The sequence below is a fragment of the Arachis ipaensis genome, chromosome B9 (assembly GCF_059453495.1).
Source record: "Arachis ipaensis isolate K30076 ecotype BB chromosome B9, ASM5945349v1, whole genome shotgun sequence".
NCBI lineage: Eukaryota > Viridiplantae > Streptophyta > Magnoliopsida > Fabales > Fabaceae > Arachis > Arachis ipaensis.
In genome coordinates this window covers 17,610,521-17,625,534 of record NC_142444.1, presented here as the reverse complement: position 1 = coordinate 17,625,534, position 15,014 = coordinate 17,610,521, and the positions used below count along the sequence as shown (strand labels likewise).

Genomic DNA, 15,014 nt, shown 5'->3' with positions numbered 1-15,014 from the left:
AAAATAATTTCTTTTCCAATGAGTTGATGAAAAAATTGTGGACAGTATTGGTACTCAATTCTCTATCATAGATATTGAAAAGTGATCACTAATTAGCGGACGAAATTGAAGTATAGGAAATAGTTATTCATAGAGTATATAGCAATAAAATTTAAGTGGATAAACCATACATCCATTTCATCTTCTAACAACAAGAAGACATCAGAACAGGTTCTCCCTAATAGTTTAGTGGCTGCACTGTCTAACAAGACAAACATTCCACAAGAAGTCCCGTCTTCAACAAGTATCTTAATCCTGTAACTATAACAAAGAAAGTAAATATGAGATTAACCTATTTGTGAGTCTAAGAAGAGACTGATACATGAAGGCTACTTATATTATTGAATCAGAACACACGAAAGAAAATTTGTAAATCATAACCTGGATTTACCTGATCATAAAATGCTGGACCTCTCTGCTGCACAGCTGACAATGGAACACATTATCATCACCTACAATAGGATGACCGCAAACACAAGAAAAGACCCACCACTCTGGATCTTCAACAATCTCCTTAATCTTTCCAACCACAAAGAATTGTCCATCCTATTAAAAAAAAAAGAATTAATGAATTGAATGGGTAAGTAATGTCTACAATATTCAAAAATCAATAAACATGAGTACTTCTTACATAGCACTAAAAGATGTTAAAAAACTAATAGTGCACACCTCATTGTTTCCCTTAAGATTATTAATAGTCCGTATTAGCTTCCAATCAAAAGATTCATCATCAATTACAGATACTAAATCCCCAACCTCATTACTATAGAGTCTACTGAAATGGTGGCTTGCTATACCGTATCTATGTAAAAAAAAAATATTAGGATAAAAGAATTTCAGCAAGATAGTTATAGAGGGAGAGAGAGAGAGAGAGAGATAGTTATAGAGAGAGAGAGAGAGAGAGAGAGAGAGTGAGTGAGAGAGAGAGTGATAGAGAGAGAGGTGCAAATTTTGAGTTCAGAGAGACAAAATTTAAGGAGAATTGAATACAACTAACTGATTTAGAAAATTCACAGTTTCCTGCATATCAGGGTTGATCGAAACTCGAGAAATATTGATCACATTTTGGAGACTGACTTTATCTACAAATCACAGAAGACAATAAGAAGAAATTAATTCATAAAGAAACTATTCATTCGTAAAAAAAATATTTAAACAAATCAAACTGAGACATGTGTGCAACATGGACAACTCTTCACCTCCATTGACTTTGATCTTGAAAGATTGTAGAATTACAACAGGTGGTCTCTGATACTTTTTCAAACTATTGATGTCTATAAGAGCAGAACAATCACCAACAAGATTGCAGGAGATTTTCTTCCTGGGTAATGATTATAAGAAAGCATGGACAACAATAGAATAATTCAAGAGCAGTAAAAAAACAAGAAAAATAGTCATAACGTAATTTAAAAAAAAGGATCAGAAACAGAAAGATAATGGATACCCATCAGCAAAAACTTCAAGGATCATAACTTTCAATATCTTTCCATTACACTCAACATCCCTTTTCCTTTTCAATCCGCAAAGCACCCCAACAAAATCTGCTAGTAAAATTATAGCAGACAAGATTAAACCCTCACATAGAATACCATGAGACATTTCTTTGTGGTGCTGAAAAATAAAAAAGAGAAAAAAATCATCTCAGCCTTTATAAATATTATACCATGACATATTACATGGTAAAAATTATCACATACACAATTTTAAAAAACAGAATTTAGTTGACTAAAAAGTGTGTTTTTGATAGAACACACACACACACACACACACACACACACACACACACACACACACATTCACCTGCTTATCCATCAAGACCATATGTAAGAGTTTCTGCATATTTTCATTAACAATGCTAGCATCTTCCCAAATGGTCAAGATCTTAGCCTCAATACTCCAAGCTTTCTTCCATGGAGAGATTTTCCCAAGAGCATCAATAGTAAGACTCATCTTATAAATAGTAGAGATGAAAGAATGTAGATGAAAAAAACAAAAAGCAAAATCTTGGCAAGAGAAAACTGTGTCGGATCTGAGTCTTATCTCAATGGAAGGGAATGCAAAAGAAGAAAGGCAAGTAAGGAACAACTGATAGCTTTTGAGAGATCAGCACAATACTCCATCACCTCATCACTACTTATAGCAGAGAAATGAGCAAGTTTGTAAGGCAAAGCTTGTAGAATACGTTTCTCTTGAAGTCCTTGGATAGATTGATTGATTGATTGACATATGACATTCAATGTGTCCATAGCTAATTAAATTACATATACTCATACCTCTATATATAGCTATGTCATATCAACCTATCTATGAATCTATATACATCTATATATCTATCTATAAATAAACCATACCTATTGATTCATGCTATCTTTGACTATATAATTATACTATTCCGGATCAGTATGAGTAGTGAAATAGAACACATGATCAACATTAACCCAAATAAAAATAAAATAAAAGCTACAAACTTTTATCAATCATGCAGAAGAACTCAGCTGAAACTCCAACAAAGTTAAAACTACACCCAAAAAAAGATAAATTTGAGACCAACCCACACTAATTCAAAATCAACTAATCACTTTTTTTCTCATTGATAATTTTGTTTTTAACCTGACACAGAAATGAACATAAAAAGCGGTATCCCTTTTTCAAATAATTCGCTTTTAAAGATAGTAGAGCTCCCAATAACAACAGGCTTTGGAGATATTTCAATTGAAGAAATCTTGACATCCTAGTTTGATTCTTATCAGCACAGATTTTAATGACACCATTTTCTTGAGATCAAACAGGAAAAAAAATCTACAAAGGAGAAACAAGTATGTTGTCCCAAGAGCCCCTGTGTAAAGGGTATAGTCCCTTGCATGCTTCCCACTTGAATCCCTTGTCTCCTTCACTACCTGAACACACTCACAAAGAAACCAAATCACCCAAACAGTTGGTGAGGAAAATGAAAAAACTGATCACAATTGAACATAGTTTATACACAAATAGGTCAGAAGAAAAATTATTTAACTTAACTTTCTTGCAAATTTTTTGACCCCATTTCCATTTTCAGTAGAATTGGGTTGCAATTTCAGATCCAAAACCAGCTGCATTCTCAATTGATCTCTTATACATCTTCATCTACCAACAGATTACAGTATAAAAATTAGTAAATTAGAATTCTATTTGAAAAAAAAGCAAACAAATCATAGAAAACACGATGATGATACCAATACCGTTCTGAGGGGTCGTTTGAGACAGAAAACGTCGATCGAAGTCGGTAGCCTTGATGCACAATTTTTCGAGAGAGAGAAAACTGGAATAATCCAAGAAAGGATCCAGAATCACAAACTGGATGGGGATAAAGAAAACTGGGTTGACGGTGGTGACAGAAGAATCGGGATCACAACACCCACAGAGAGGATCGAGGCAGGAAGGCGAGAGTGGCAACAACTAGCAAAAGGAGAAAAGAGAAAGGTAGGGCTGAGGTCTCGGTAAAGAAGGAGAAAGTTATGAGGAACATGAGTTCTAATGTTTCAACCCATTGAGCACCGAACAAGGTAATTAAACCAAAATAAACCAATACTAAACATTCCAACATTATTATAGTGGATAAGATTAATTCAATATTATTGTAATTAAAAGAAAATAAAACCAGCAACAATGAAACAAAATTATAACATTAAATATGAAGTGAATGATAAAAGATTTTGTATTATATAAATTTAATTTAAAAAACATATATACAACGTAAGAAGCAAACAAAATATAATAATTTTCGGGTTTTAAAGGTTATTCATGGCACAAGTGGAAGGGAGTGGGTTCAAGAGCGTCAAAATCTGTGGCTAGCCAGAACGATAGTGGAAGCACCGCCAGCAAACAAAACAGTGAAGATGCTTGAAGACATTAAATCGACAATAGCAGAGTAATGGAAGAATTCAATCAAGTTTTCCTGAGTACTTTTGTGGTGTAAAGGTCGTCCTGTGTTAAAAGTGGGAATTAGTTTTTCAATTTGTTTTTTCAGCCCATAAAAAAAAAAAAAGAAAAAAACAATAACAATAATAAGTAAATTTAATTTACCTGAAAACTTTTGATAATATGTTAACTTTTAAAGAGTACTGCATTCTCTACTTTACCTGGAGTGCACTAGCTTTCGCCAACAATGAAGGTTAAGTTCATATTTAAATTTCAATTTCAAATGTTATAAAATTTTAAATGAAGACAAGATATATATATTTTTGCATGAACATGTTGTAACATAGGGTGAGGAATCATACCTTGATATAATCATCGGTTGCAGCTGGTTCCGGATTATGACTAAAGACATTTACAATTTTAAATCACCTGGAGTAATCTCGATCAACTGCAGAATTAATTTCAACCTTGAAAATTTTCTCCTCTCTAACAACATTATCAAACATATGTGGAGAATATGACCGATGGACCTTCGAAGATCAATATAAAAATATCAAGAAACTTGAAAACCAAAAAAAAAAATAGTAAAGATTAAATGAGGTTCGCTATGAAAGAGTTCACACTGCAAACACATTAGGATCAATAGGAAATTCTTCTTCTATCCTGAGAAATGCTTTAGAACAGGTTTTTCCAAATAGTTTTGTTGCTGCATTATCAAGCAGAACAAACAAAACAGCACACCCACCATGGGTGAATCTTTACCCGAATACCATGTCTAACACAATTAACAACCAAGAATAAGAACTAAAACCAAGAAATCTGTTTAACAACAGACAGAGATGTGCATAACAAAGAACTAACAAAAAATCCAAAAGATTCATACTTAATCTATTCCATAATAGAGTTACATATGAACCTTACTTGACCATAGCATGCTCAATGCATGAACCACAAGCATCGCAAAGGTAGAGATCTTCATGCTCGACAACGGCATGACCACATACACATGAGTAGTGTAATACCCGGTCTAACCGAAATTAATTAAATAGTAAATTAAACAGGAGCGAATATGGTTGGAGGATTTGGCAATTGGAATTTGATAATTTAAATATGATAATTAGATTCAGTGAATTTTTCCGAGTCGGAAAACATAGTTTTCTGCGTAAAAGCGCGCAGTGGAATTTTGACCGGCAGTACCGGCCGAGATCTGTCTGGTACTTCAATTGAGAAAATTGAGTATAAGTAAATAAGGTTAAGAAAGGAGAAATTTTAATTAGGGAAAGTAGAAATATTTAAAATGCGATTTGGAGCGCTAATCTTAAAGGTTTTGGCCCGAAATTGGGTCAACGGACAAAAATAAGTGAACCGGGCCTAAGTGGGCCCAAGACCCAACATATATAAACATTAGTTATGAGCATTTCAGCTCATTTTACCCTAAAGAGAAGGGTTGGGGTGCTGAAATTGAGAAGAGAGAAGAGAAGAGAGAAAACCTAACTCTCTTTGATCTTCAAACCACCATAACTTGAGCTACGGAGCTCCGATTGACAAGCCGTTTGTGGTCACGCGTCGCTCTTCTCATCCTCTACAATTCTATCTAAGTTTTGTGGTGAGTATTCCATTCATCTCTGCCCAGTTTTCGAATTTCCCCACTGTTACACGTTTTTGGGTAGTTAGTGTTGAAATCTTGTGGTTTTGGGTGTTTAGGGATACTCTAACATGGATTCTAAGTGGGTTCTATCCCTATTTCATATGGGCTGAGGTAAGAAGTACTCAAACCCTTGTGATTTATCATTTTCATGAGCCCTAGGTTGATGTATATATGTGAAATTGGTTATGTTAGTGTATTGGTGATTTTGATGCACAATTGGGAGATTGGTGTTGCTTGAGGAGCTTTGGTGAGGCTTGGAGCTAAGGTTGGTGGAGACTTTCAAAGAAGAGGCTCAATTGATTTGGCTACAAGAGGTACGGTTTAAGTTTCATTTAAATACCGTGTGGTGTGATGAGAATTCCTAGGCTAGATGCCCCTAGGATTAAGTTCGGATTGTGTAAATGGTTGGTGCTAATATGCATAGTTGGTATGTAATGTGAATTAATGATTGGGTTGAGAATTGTGTGGCCTTGTATGCTTGGTGTATTGAGAATTGAATGTATTGGGTAATGAGTATTGATTTGTGGTTTATGCTTTTAAATTGTGAAATTGGGCCGGAGGCCGTGAATTTTGGGCCGGAGGCCGGAAAGAGGTAAGAAAGGTAAGTTGATGTGTGCATTATATGATGATGCAAGTGATTGAATGAGTTTTAGATAATGAATGTATGAATGATTGGGTTGGTTATTGAATAATAAGGTTTGAGGAGTTGAAGTGTGGAATTTGGTAATTTTGGGTGAAATTATATAGATAAGGTATGTTTGGTTTTGGTTGAGATATTTTATGTGGTCATATATGTGACTATGATTATTGATGCCTTGATGGTATGATGATATTGAGTGTGTGTAATGATGATTAATTGGAAATGGTATTATTGGAAATTGGGATGAGAAAATATGTATGACATGTCTATGTGTTGTCTCTTAGCCATTTGATTAAGAAATGTTAAATTAGTGGGATGATGTTTTGTAAGTTGTGGTGAAGTGTTGATGTGTGAATTGAGGAGGCTTGATGTTGATTTTGGTACATTTTGATTGATTTCAAAAAGGGTTGAAATTGGCATGTTTTGGTTGATTTCGAAAAGAATTGAAATGGCTTGTTTTGAAAATGGCACCTTGTGGTTTTGTGTGAAAACATGGTTTTTGGGCATACTCTGACGGGACATAACTTGGACTCCGGATTTCCGTTTTGTGCAAAACTTGTTTAGAAAAGAAATTGGATCCGGGATGTCCATGCCGTTCGAAGAACGGGCGAAAATCGGTTTGAAATGAGAAAGTTATGTCCATCGGAAGATTGGGGGTTTAGTCTGTGAATTCTGCAGCTTTTTAACTTAGAAAATTTTTAGCAGAATGACCCTCCGCGCGTAGGCGCACTTGGCGCGTACGCGCCGATCTTCAAGAAAGCACCATCCGCGCGTGCGCGTGCTGTGCGCGGGCGCGTCGATGCGCTGCACCAATTGCCCAGCCATTTTCCAGAGAGTTGCGCCAGAGTTGTGCCAGTTTTGTGCCTGGGGCGCAAGTGCACCCACGCGTACGCGTGGCTAACGCTTGCGCGTCGTTCGGCTAATTTTCAATCTACGCGTCCGCGTGCATGACGCATACGCGTCGATGAGTTTTGTGGCCATCCACGCGTGCGCGTGGAGTACGCTTACGCGTGGCTCTGTTTTCGTGCCAAAGTTGGTTTTTTGAGTTTTAAAAGCCAAATTTCATACTTCTAAGCCTCCGATCTCACCACTTATGTCTTAAATGATTATGATATGCCTAGCAATGAGAAAAGGAGCTAGTGAATGTGGTAACTTGTGAGTGAAGCAAGGGGAAAAGTAATGATCAATGATGATCAAAGATGATTATATGAGATATGGAGGATGACGGTGGAAGTACCGTGTATGCCATGAACCGAAGGGTTGTATTTATTGATAAATGGCTGGTTCTTGATTGAACCATGAGTCGGATGGCTGAGTTATTTCCGGATACGGCGGAGTCATGTTGATAAATTGGCTAATTCTGGATTGAACTGTGAGCCGGATGGCTGAGTTATTGCCAGGTTCCGGCAAAGCCATTATGGATTATGGCTGAGTATAAATGCATGTATGATAAATGAAAAAATATGATAAATGAATGATGATGGAAAATGTTGAATGTAAGTATGCTTGTGTTTTCTCTCTGGTTGTAAGGGTGACAGGGCACCGATACCCTCTAATGGCGACAGGGCGCAGATACCCTCTAATGGCGACAGGGCGCAGATACCCTCTAATGGTGACAGGGCACATATTATGGTGACAGGGCACATATACCACAATTTCTCTACCACATTAAACCATAAAAACCTCATTTCTCACTTTCTAGAATATATTTTAATCTACGGGTTAATTAACCATTAATTAACCGGGTTTTACATTCTACTCACCTAAATGGAAATTTTGCCCACAAAATTCGAAATTAGTTACCTGAGAACAGGTGTGGGTAGTCTGCTCGCATCTCTGACTCAAGCTCCCAGGTGTGCTCCTCAACACCGGCTCGACTCCATGCCACTTTCACTAATGAAACCTCCTTTCCACGCAGCTTCTTAATACTTGTGTCATCAATCCTGACCGGAGTCACCGACAGAGTCAAGTTTTTCTTTAGCTGAACCGATTCCGGTTCTAACACATGACTAGCATCAGGGCTATACTTTCGAAGCTGCGACATGTGAAATATGTCGTGCAGGTACAAAAGATGAGGTGGTAGAGCCACCCGATACGCCACCGGTCCAATCTTCTCCAGAACTTGAAACGGACCGATGTATCGAGGGTTCAGCTTCTTTGTCTTAATCTCCCTACCTACCCCCGTTGTTGGAGTAACTTTAAGGAAAGCATGGTCCCCTTCCTCAAACTCTAAGGGCTTCTGCCTCTGATCGGCATAACTCTTCTAACGGCTCTGAGCAGTGAGCATTCTAGCTCTGATTTTCTTAACTTGTTTCGTGGTTTCGGCTATCATCTCAGGCCCTAAAAGACTCTTCTCCCCAGCTTCATACCAGCATAGCGGAGATTGGCACTTCCTTCCATACAGAGCCTCATACGAAGCCATCCCGATGCTCGCATGGTAGCTATTATTGTACGCAAACTCCCCTAGCAGCATGTACCGATCCCAGCTCGCCGGCTGGTCCAAAACACAAGCCCTCAACATATCCTCTAGGGTTTGGATTGTCCTCTCAGATTGACCATCTGTTTGGGGATGGTAAGCAGTACTTAAGCTCAAACGGGTTCCAAAAGCTTTCTGAAACGCACCCAAGAACCTCGAAGTGAAACGGGGATCTCTATCAGAAACTATAGTCGTAGGCACACCATGAAGTCTCACAATCTCCTTTATATATAAACGCGCCAACTCCTCAAGAGTATAGTTCATCCGAATAGGTAGAAAGTAAGCCGACTTTGTCAGTCGGTCCACAATGACCCAGACAGCATCGAAACCGGTTCTAGTTCTCGGCAACCCCGACACAAAATCCATTGCAATTCTCTCCCACTTCCATTGTAGAATCTCCAAGGGTTGCAACGTCCCGGAAGGTCTCTGATGTTCGATCTTCACCTTTTGACAAGTTAAGCACTTCGAGACATACTCCGCCACATCATTCTTCATACCAGGCCACCAGAACATAGCCATTAAATCATGGTACATCTTGGTACTCCCAAGGTGGATAGAAAATCCACTTTTGTGCGCTTCCTTTAGAATATCTTGACGCAAGGTCCCAACATCCGGCACAATGATCCTACCCTTGAATCTCCATAATCCATTTGGATCCCATGACACTCTCCATTGCTTCTCTTGCTTAATAGTAGGTAATACCTTTGGCAACACATCATCGTTCTGATGAGCCTTTAAGAGTTCGGACTTAAAATCACTTGAGATTTGTAACCGACTCAGACACAGAGTTCCCGAAACTTCTTGAACTCTAATCTTCAGGTTCTTGAATGCTTTAAGCAATTCCTCCTCCTGAAGCATCATCCAAGAAGCATACATCGATTTCCGACTTAACGCATCTGCCACAACGTTCGCTTTCTCCGGATGGTAATTTAACTCGAAGTCATAATCCTTTAGCAACTCCATCCACCTCCTCTGCCGCATATTGAGCTCTTTCTAATCAAGGAGGTATTTCAAGCTCTTATGATCAAAGAAAAATTGGAACTTGACTCCATAGATGTAATGTCTCCACACCTTTAATGCAAACACAACCGCAGCAAGTTCCAGGTCGTGCATTAGGTAGTTAACTTCGTGAGGTCTCAACTGCCGTGAGACATACGCCACCACATTCCGGTGTTGCATCAGCACGTACCCTAGACCCTTTAGTGAGGCATCACAATACACCTCGAATGGTTCATTTGGCTCGGGTAACACCAACACAGGCACGGTAGTCAACTTTTGCTTCACACTTGAAAGCTTTCCTTGCACTCAAAAGTCCAAACAAATGGCGCGTCCTTGCGGGTCAACTTGGTCAACGGTAATGCCATTTGCGAGAAGCCTTTAATGAACCTCCTATAGTATCCAGCTAAGCCCAAAAAACTTCTTATCTCAGTAACTAAGGTCGGTCGCCCCCAATCGATCACTGCTTCCACCTTAGCAGGATCTACGGCTATCCCTTGTTTACTCACCACATGACCCAGAAATTTCACCTCACTTTTCCAGAATTCACACTTTGATAACTTGGCGTACAACTTTCTCTCCTTCAGGATTTGTAACACGGTTCGCAAGTGCTCGGCATGCTCTTCTTCAGTCTTAGAATAAATTAGTATGTCGTCAATGAAGACGACAACAAACTTATCCAAGAATGGGCGGAAGATTCTGTTCATATAGTCCATAAACACTGCAGGAGCATTTGTCAACCCAAAAGATATTACAGTGTACTCGTAGTGGCCATAACGAGTTCTGAAAGCGGTCTTAGGGATGTCCTCATCTCTCACCCTTATCTGGTGATAACCGGATCGCAAATCAATCTTGGAGAAAACTCCAGCTCCTTGCAGCTGATCCATGAGATCGTCAATCCTTGGCAGTGGGTACTTGTTCTTTATTGTGACCTTGTTTAATTGACTGTAATCCACACAAAGCCGCATACTCCCGTCCTTTTTCTTCACCAATAACACCGGCACTCCCCACGGAGAAACACTAGGGCGAATAAAGCGCTTGCTCATTAAGTCTTCCAACTAAGTCTTGAGTTCAGCCATTTCCAAAGGCGACATTTTGTAAGGGGCAATCGAGATTGGCCCTGTTCCCGGCACCAACTCAATCGCAAATTCAACCTCTCGGCTAGGAGGGAATTCCTCAATGTCATCCAGAAACACCTTAGGAAACTCACAAACAAATGGGATCTATTCTAAGCTCTGTTCCTCACCCGATACACTAGCAGCTAATAATATAACACCCTGACATTCCTGCCCTGAACAATTCACTACCACATAGTTCAAGTAACAACCAGTCACCACAACTGGTCCTTCTGACCCTTCCGGCATGAAATGCAACGAATTCTCAAAACAGTTCAACAAAACACGATTCTCAGACAACCAGTCCAACCCCAAGATAAGATCGAGACTAGTCATCGGCAAACAGATCAAGTTATGAACGAAATCACGTTCCTTGACTCTAAAGGAAACTTGTAGACATCCTAACCTAATTATCATAGCTTCATGGGTGGCATTGTACACTTTCAGATCGTAGCCCAAAACCTCAATCTTTAATCCTAACTCACTAGCTTTCTCAAATGCAATGAATGAATGCGATGCTCCAGAATCAAACAAAGCATTTAAAATCTGACCAGCCATTTTACAGTTACCTCGAATAAGTGTCTCGGACCCCTCGGCACCCACAGTGGAGGTAGTGAACACCCGACCGGGCTGCTATGCTCTCCCAGCACCCTGTCTCTGCTTCTCTGGACAGTTGGAGGCTCAGTGCCCCAACTTCCCCACATGAGTAACATAAACCCCAACCGGCCATGCACGGAGCACTAGGATGGTAACTCCCACACCTAGTGCAAGCTTGCTCATTCAGGGCCTGCTTCCGAAAACTTCTCCCCGAAGCATTGTTGTTGTTGTTGTTGGGCCTTCTGAAGTTATTCTGACCCTGAGTCCTCTGTGGCACAAAACCTCCCCGCTTGAAGGGCGGACCTCTAGGAGCAAAAATCTTCCCTCGGCTAAGTGGGAATGATCCCCTCTGGCTTCCTCTTTCTGCAGCTGCCTTCTTCACACACTCTTCGGCAACTCTGCTTTTATTAACCAACTCAGAGAAAGTCCTGATCTCCATAGGCCCTACTGAACTGTAGATGTCACTTCGGATCCCTCCTTCATACTTGATACATTTTCACTCCTCAAAGTCCCCCCAGAGCTCCTTGACACATGCGGGAGAATCTAAATAACTCCTCAAACTTATCCGTATACTCGGATACAGACATAGTTCCCTGCCTCAGCTGCAGTAACTCTAGTTCCTTGGCCGTCCTAGCGGAGTTCGGGAAATACTTCTTGTAGAATTCCTCCTGAAAGGTATCCCAGGTGATAGGATCATCACCTTGCTGTATGATATGTCAGGTCTCCTGCCACCAATGTGATACTTCACCAGTGAGCGGATAAGTGGCAAACTCAACGCATTGTTCTTCAGGCACCAGTTGTGCTTGCAGGGCTCGTTCCATAGCTTGGAACCAAGTATCATCTTCAGTTGGATTGGTAGTTCCCTTAAACTTCGACGGATTAACCTTTCCCACCATTTCCTTCATGGTTATGGTTATTCATCTGCTGTCTGAGTGCCTCAGCAGTGGCCTGCATAGCGACAGCCATGTTCTGTAATGCAGCCATGAAGTCCACAGGGTCATTCGGGTTAGTTTCCGGCCCATGAGTACCGGCACGTCCTCTCCCACGACCTCGACTGCGTCCACGAGGCGCCATCTTATTCCTACACACACCAAACAAGCGATATCAAGTTGATCAGTCTCAATATCGAGAGTTTAGTGCTCAAAGTCCCGAATGTATGCTCATGAATGTTTATGCCAGTTATATCAGTCAGATATCCTAATAGCACAAAAACACAAACACAGAGAATGCACAGAAGCATAGTCAGTCCATCCCTCAGGCTCTACAGGATGAACTGCTCTGATACCATAATGTAACACCCTACCACACAGAGTCTTATGCTTAAGTCATAAGACAGAGGTGGTGAGATATTATGACCTCTAAAATAAAATTTAGTACGTATAGTATTGCAAAAATGTTCATAACTACGAGCCTTTGAAGAAAATAGGTAAATCAAAACCGTTTTAAATCAAAAGCGCAACACTCCGATCGATAACGTAAACGAACCGTTAGAGATTAAGCTAAAGCGAAGAGATATACAAAAGAGTGCCAAAATACATATATCAAGACTCGGAACTCGGCTTGCGAAGATAACCGGTCCGAGCATACAGTATACATACATATATAATAAGGAAATCCCAAAAGACAACCCGAAAGACAATATACAAGTCCTGTTTCTCCAAAATAACCTCTAGGAGGAGTCAATACAAAATACATATACAGTGGAGAACATAGTATCTAAACAGGCATATAACAACCAAAACAAAACCCCAAGATACAAGGATCTCTTTCAAAAGAAAGTCTCCGGCATGCCTCGGCGAGGAGCTTCACGTCCTGCATCTGAAAAACCACAAAATCCGCATGGGTGAGAACCGGAGGTTTTTAGCATGGTAACAGTGCCCAAATATCTAACATGTAATGTCCTGGGAAAGCCGAAGGCAATCCTAGAACTTCCAAATTATAATCAAAGCGTATAAACATAACTAAACCATAACAAAAGTAAACAGGCGACTAACTTAAGGATCTTCGGCCTAGCTATACATATCCCCTTTCCAAATCCTGCAAACCTCCCAACCGCCAACAGTAACAGATGCAAGCACAAGTATATCAGGCAAGGAAATGTACAAGTAGGAAGCAGATAGAACAATTAAGCAAGTAGCAAGTAATGATGCAGTCAATTAGGCAATTCAGAAAAATCACATATAATGCATATGATGCATGCCTGTCCTAGTGGCTGATGAGTCTCATCTGTCGGTTATAAAGCCAGCCCGACAAGTCCTGGTAGCTAACCATTGGACTGTCCCTCTGTCGTGCATCCCCAACTTGAGTTATCCACAAACATAATCATAATTTATATCCAACACCCTCACTGGTGTATATTCACGGGGGCGAGCTCATCCGGAACTTTCATAGTGTCTGGCCACACTTGCGACATAGGGTCAGCAGAGTATCGAGTCTCCACCTAGAGCACGTGGTGGCTAGCCACTGCTTTCACCCAGGGAAACTCATATCTCAGATAGGTGAAGTGCAACAGTCATAATAATCATCAATTCAGCATATATGCAAAAATCACAGCCATACATTAGTATACATCTCAACCATTCCGGCTTACCAATCATAATTTCATACTCAGCCCTTTTGGCTCAAAACATATTCAGCACTCCACCATCCTTCCCAACCACTCACATCATCATTATACATCATACTTATCATTACATCCCTTTCCTTCCCCCACAAGTTACCCCTTTCCTAGCCTTCTCTCAATCACTAGGCATTTAACATCAAATTAAGACTTAAGGAATGAAATTGGGGGCTTATAAGTGTGAAATAATAATCCGGAAGGTTACGAGCTTGTTGGGAATGTGAAGAGCTTGAAAACAAAGTGTTAGAAAAGAAATGGGTCGCGTGCGGACGCACGGGGGTGTGCGTGCGCACGCCCAGAAAAATATTTAGACGTGTGCGTACGCACAGAAAGCAAAATCTTTAGGGTGGGGCGCACACACAACATGTGCTAGCCCTGCCACCAGTGCGTCATTCCCAACGTGTGCGTGCGCACAGGTGCACGCCTGTGCGTACGCACAGCTCGAAATCCTTCGTTGGTTTCGCGTGCACACAAGGCATGCTGGCGCTGGCACCAGCAACCCTGTCTCGGCGTGTGCGTACGCACCAGTCTATGCGTGCGCACAGGATCAAATTCTCACCGAGTATGCGTGCGCACAGGGCTGTGCATTCGCACACAAACCAGAAATCACAAATTCTGCAGAAGTTGCAGAATTTAGATTTTTGGCCCAAACTTCCCACAATCATATCTCCTTCCATAAAATTCAGATTTTAACCAAATTTAAACCATTTTAAAGCTTATGAAATTATCTTTTATTTGATATAAAAATCATTAAGTTTTGAAAAGAATAACTCAAGATATGATCCGTGGAAGTTCATCAAATTTTCATTTTTACTAAAACTCATAAACTTCCAATCTCAAAGCATATACTTACCAACTCATTCAAAAACCAGCCAAACTCAATGTTTCAATACCAAATACTTACATCCGTTCATTGAATCATCAACCCACCAATTCCACCATATTTAATCAAATTTCAAGGTGACTATTCCCGCGTCAAAATCAAC

The 15,014-nt window shown here is 40.1% G+C and overlaps 2 protein-coding genes across 2 annotated transcripts; both read right to left on the bottom strand.

Moving 5' to 3' along the window:
* Positions 1 to 4,361: 4,361 nt before the first annotated feature.
* Positions 4,362 to 9,576, bottom strand: LOC148543893 (uncharacterized). Its single transcript, XM_088498761.1, has 5 exons — positions 9,310 to 9,576; positions 8,781 to 9,189; positions 8,028 to 8,399; positions 4,560 to 4,642; positions 4,362 to 4,466 (listed from the first exon to the last, which is right to left on the bottom strand). Exons 1-5 carry the CDS (start codon positions 9,574 to 9,576, stop codon positions 4,362 to 4,364), a joined length of 1,236 nt encoding a protein of 411 aa, XP_088354887.1.
* A 1,343-nt stretch (positions 9,577 to 10,919) lies between these two features.
* LOC148543892 (uncharacterized) lies at positions 10,920 to 11,369 on the bottom strand. Its single transcript, XM_088498760.1, has one exon. The coding sequence runs from the start codon at positions 11,367 to 11,369 to the stop codon at positions 10,920 to 10,922; it is 450 nt and encodes a 149-aa protein (XP_088354886.1).
* Between the last annotated feature and the right edge of the window lie 3,645 nt (positions 11,370 to 15,014).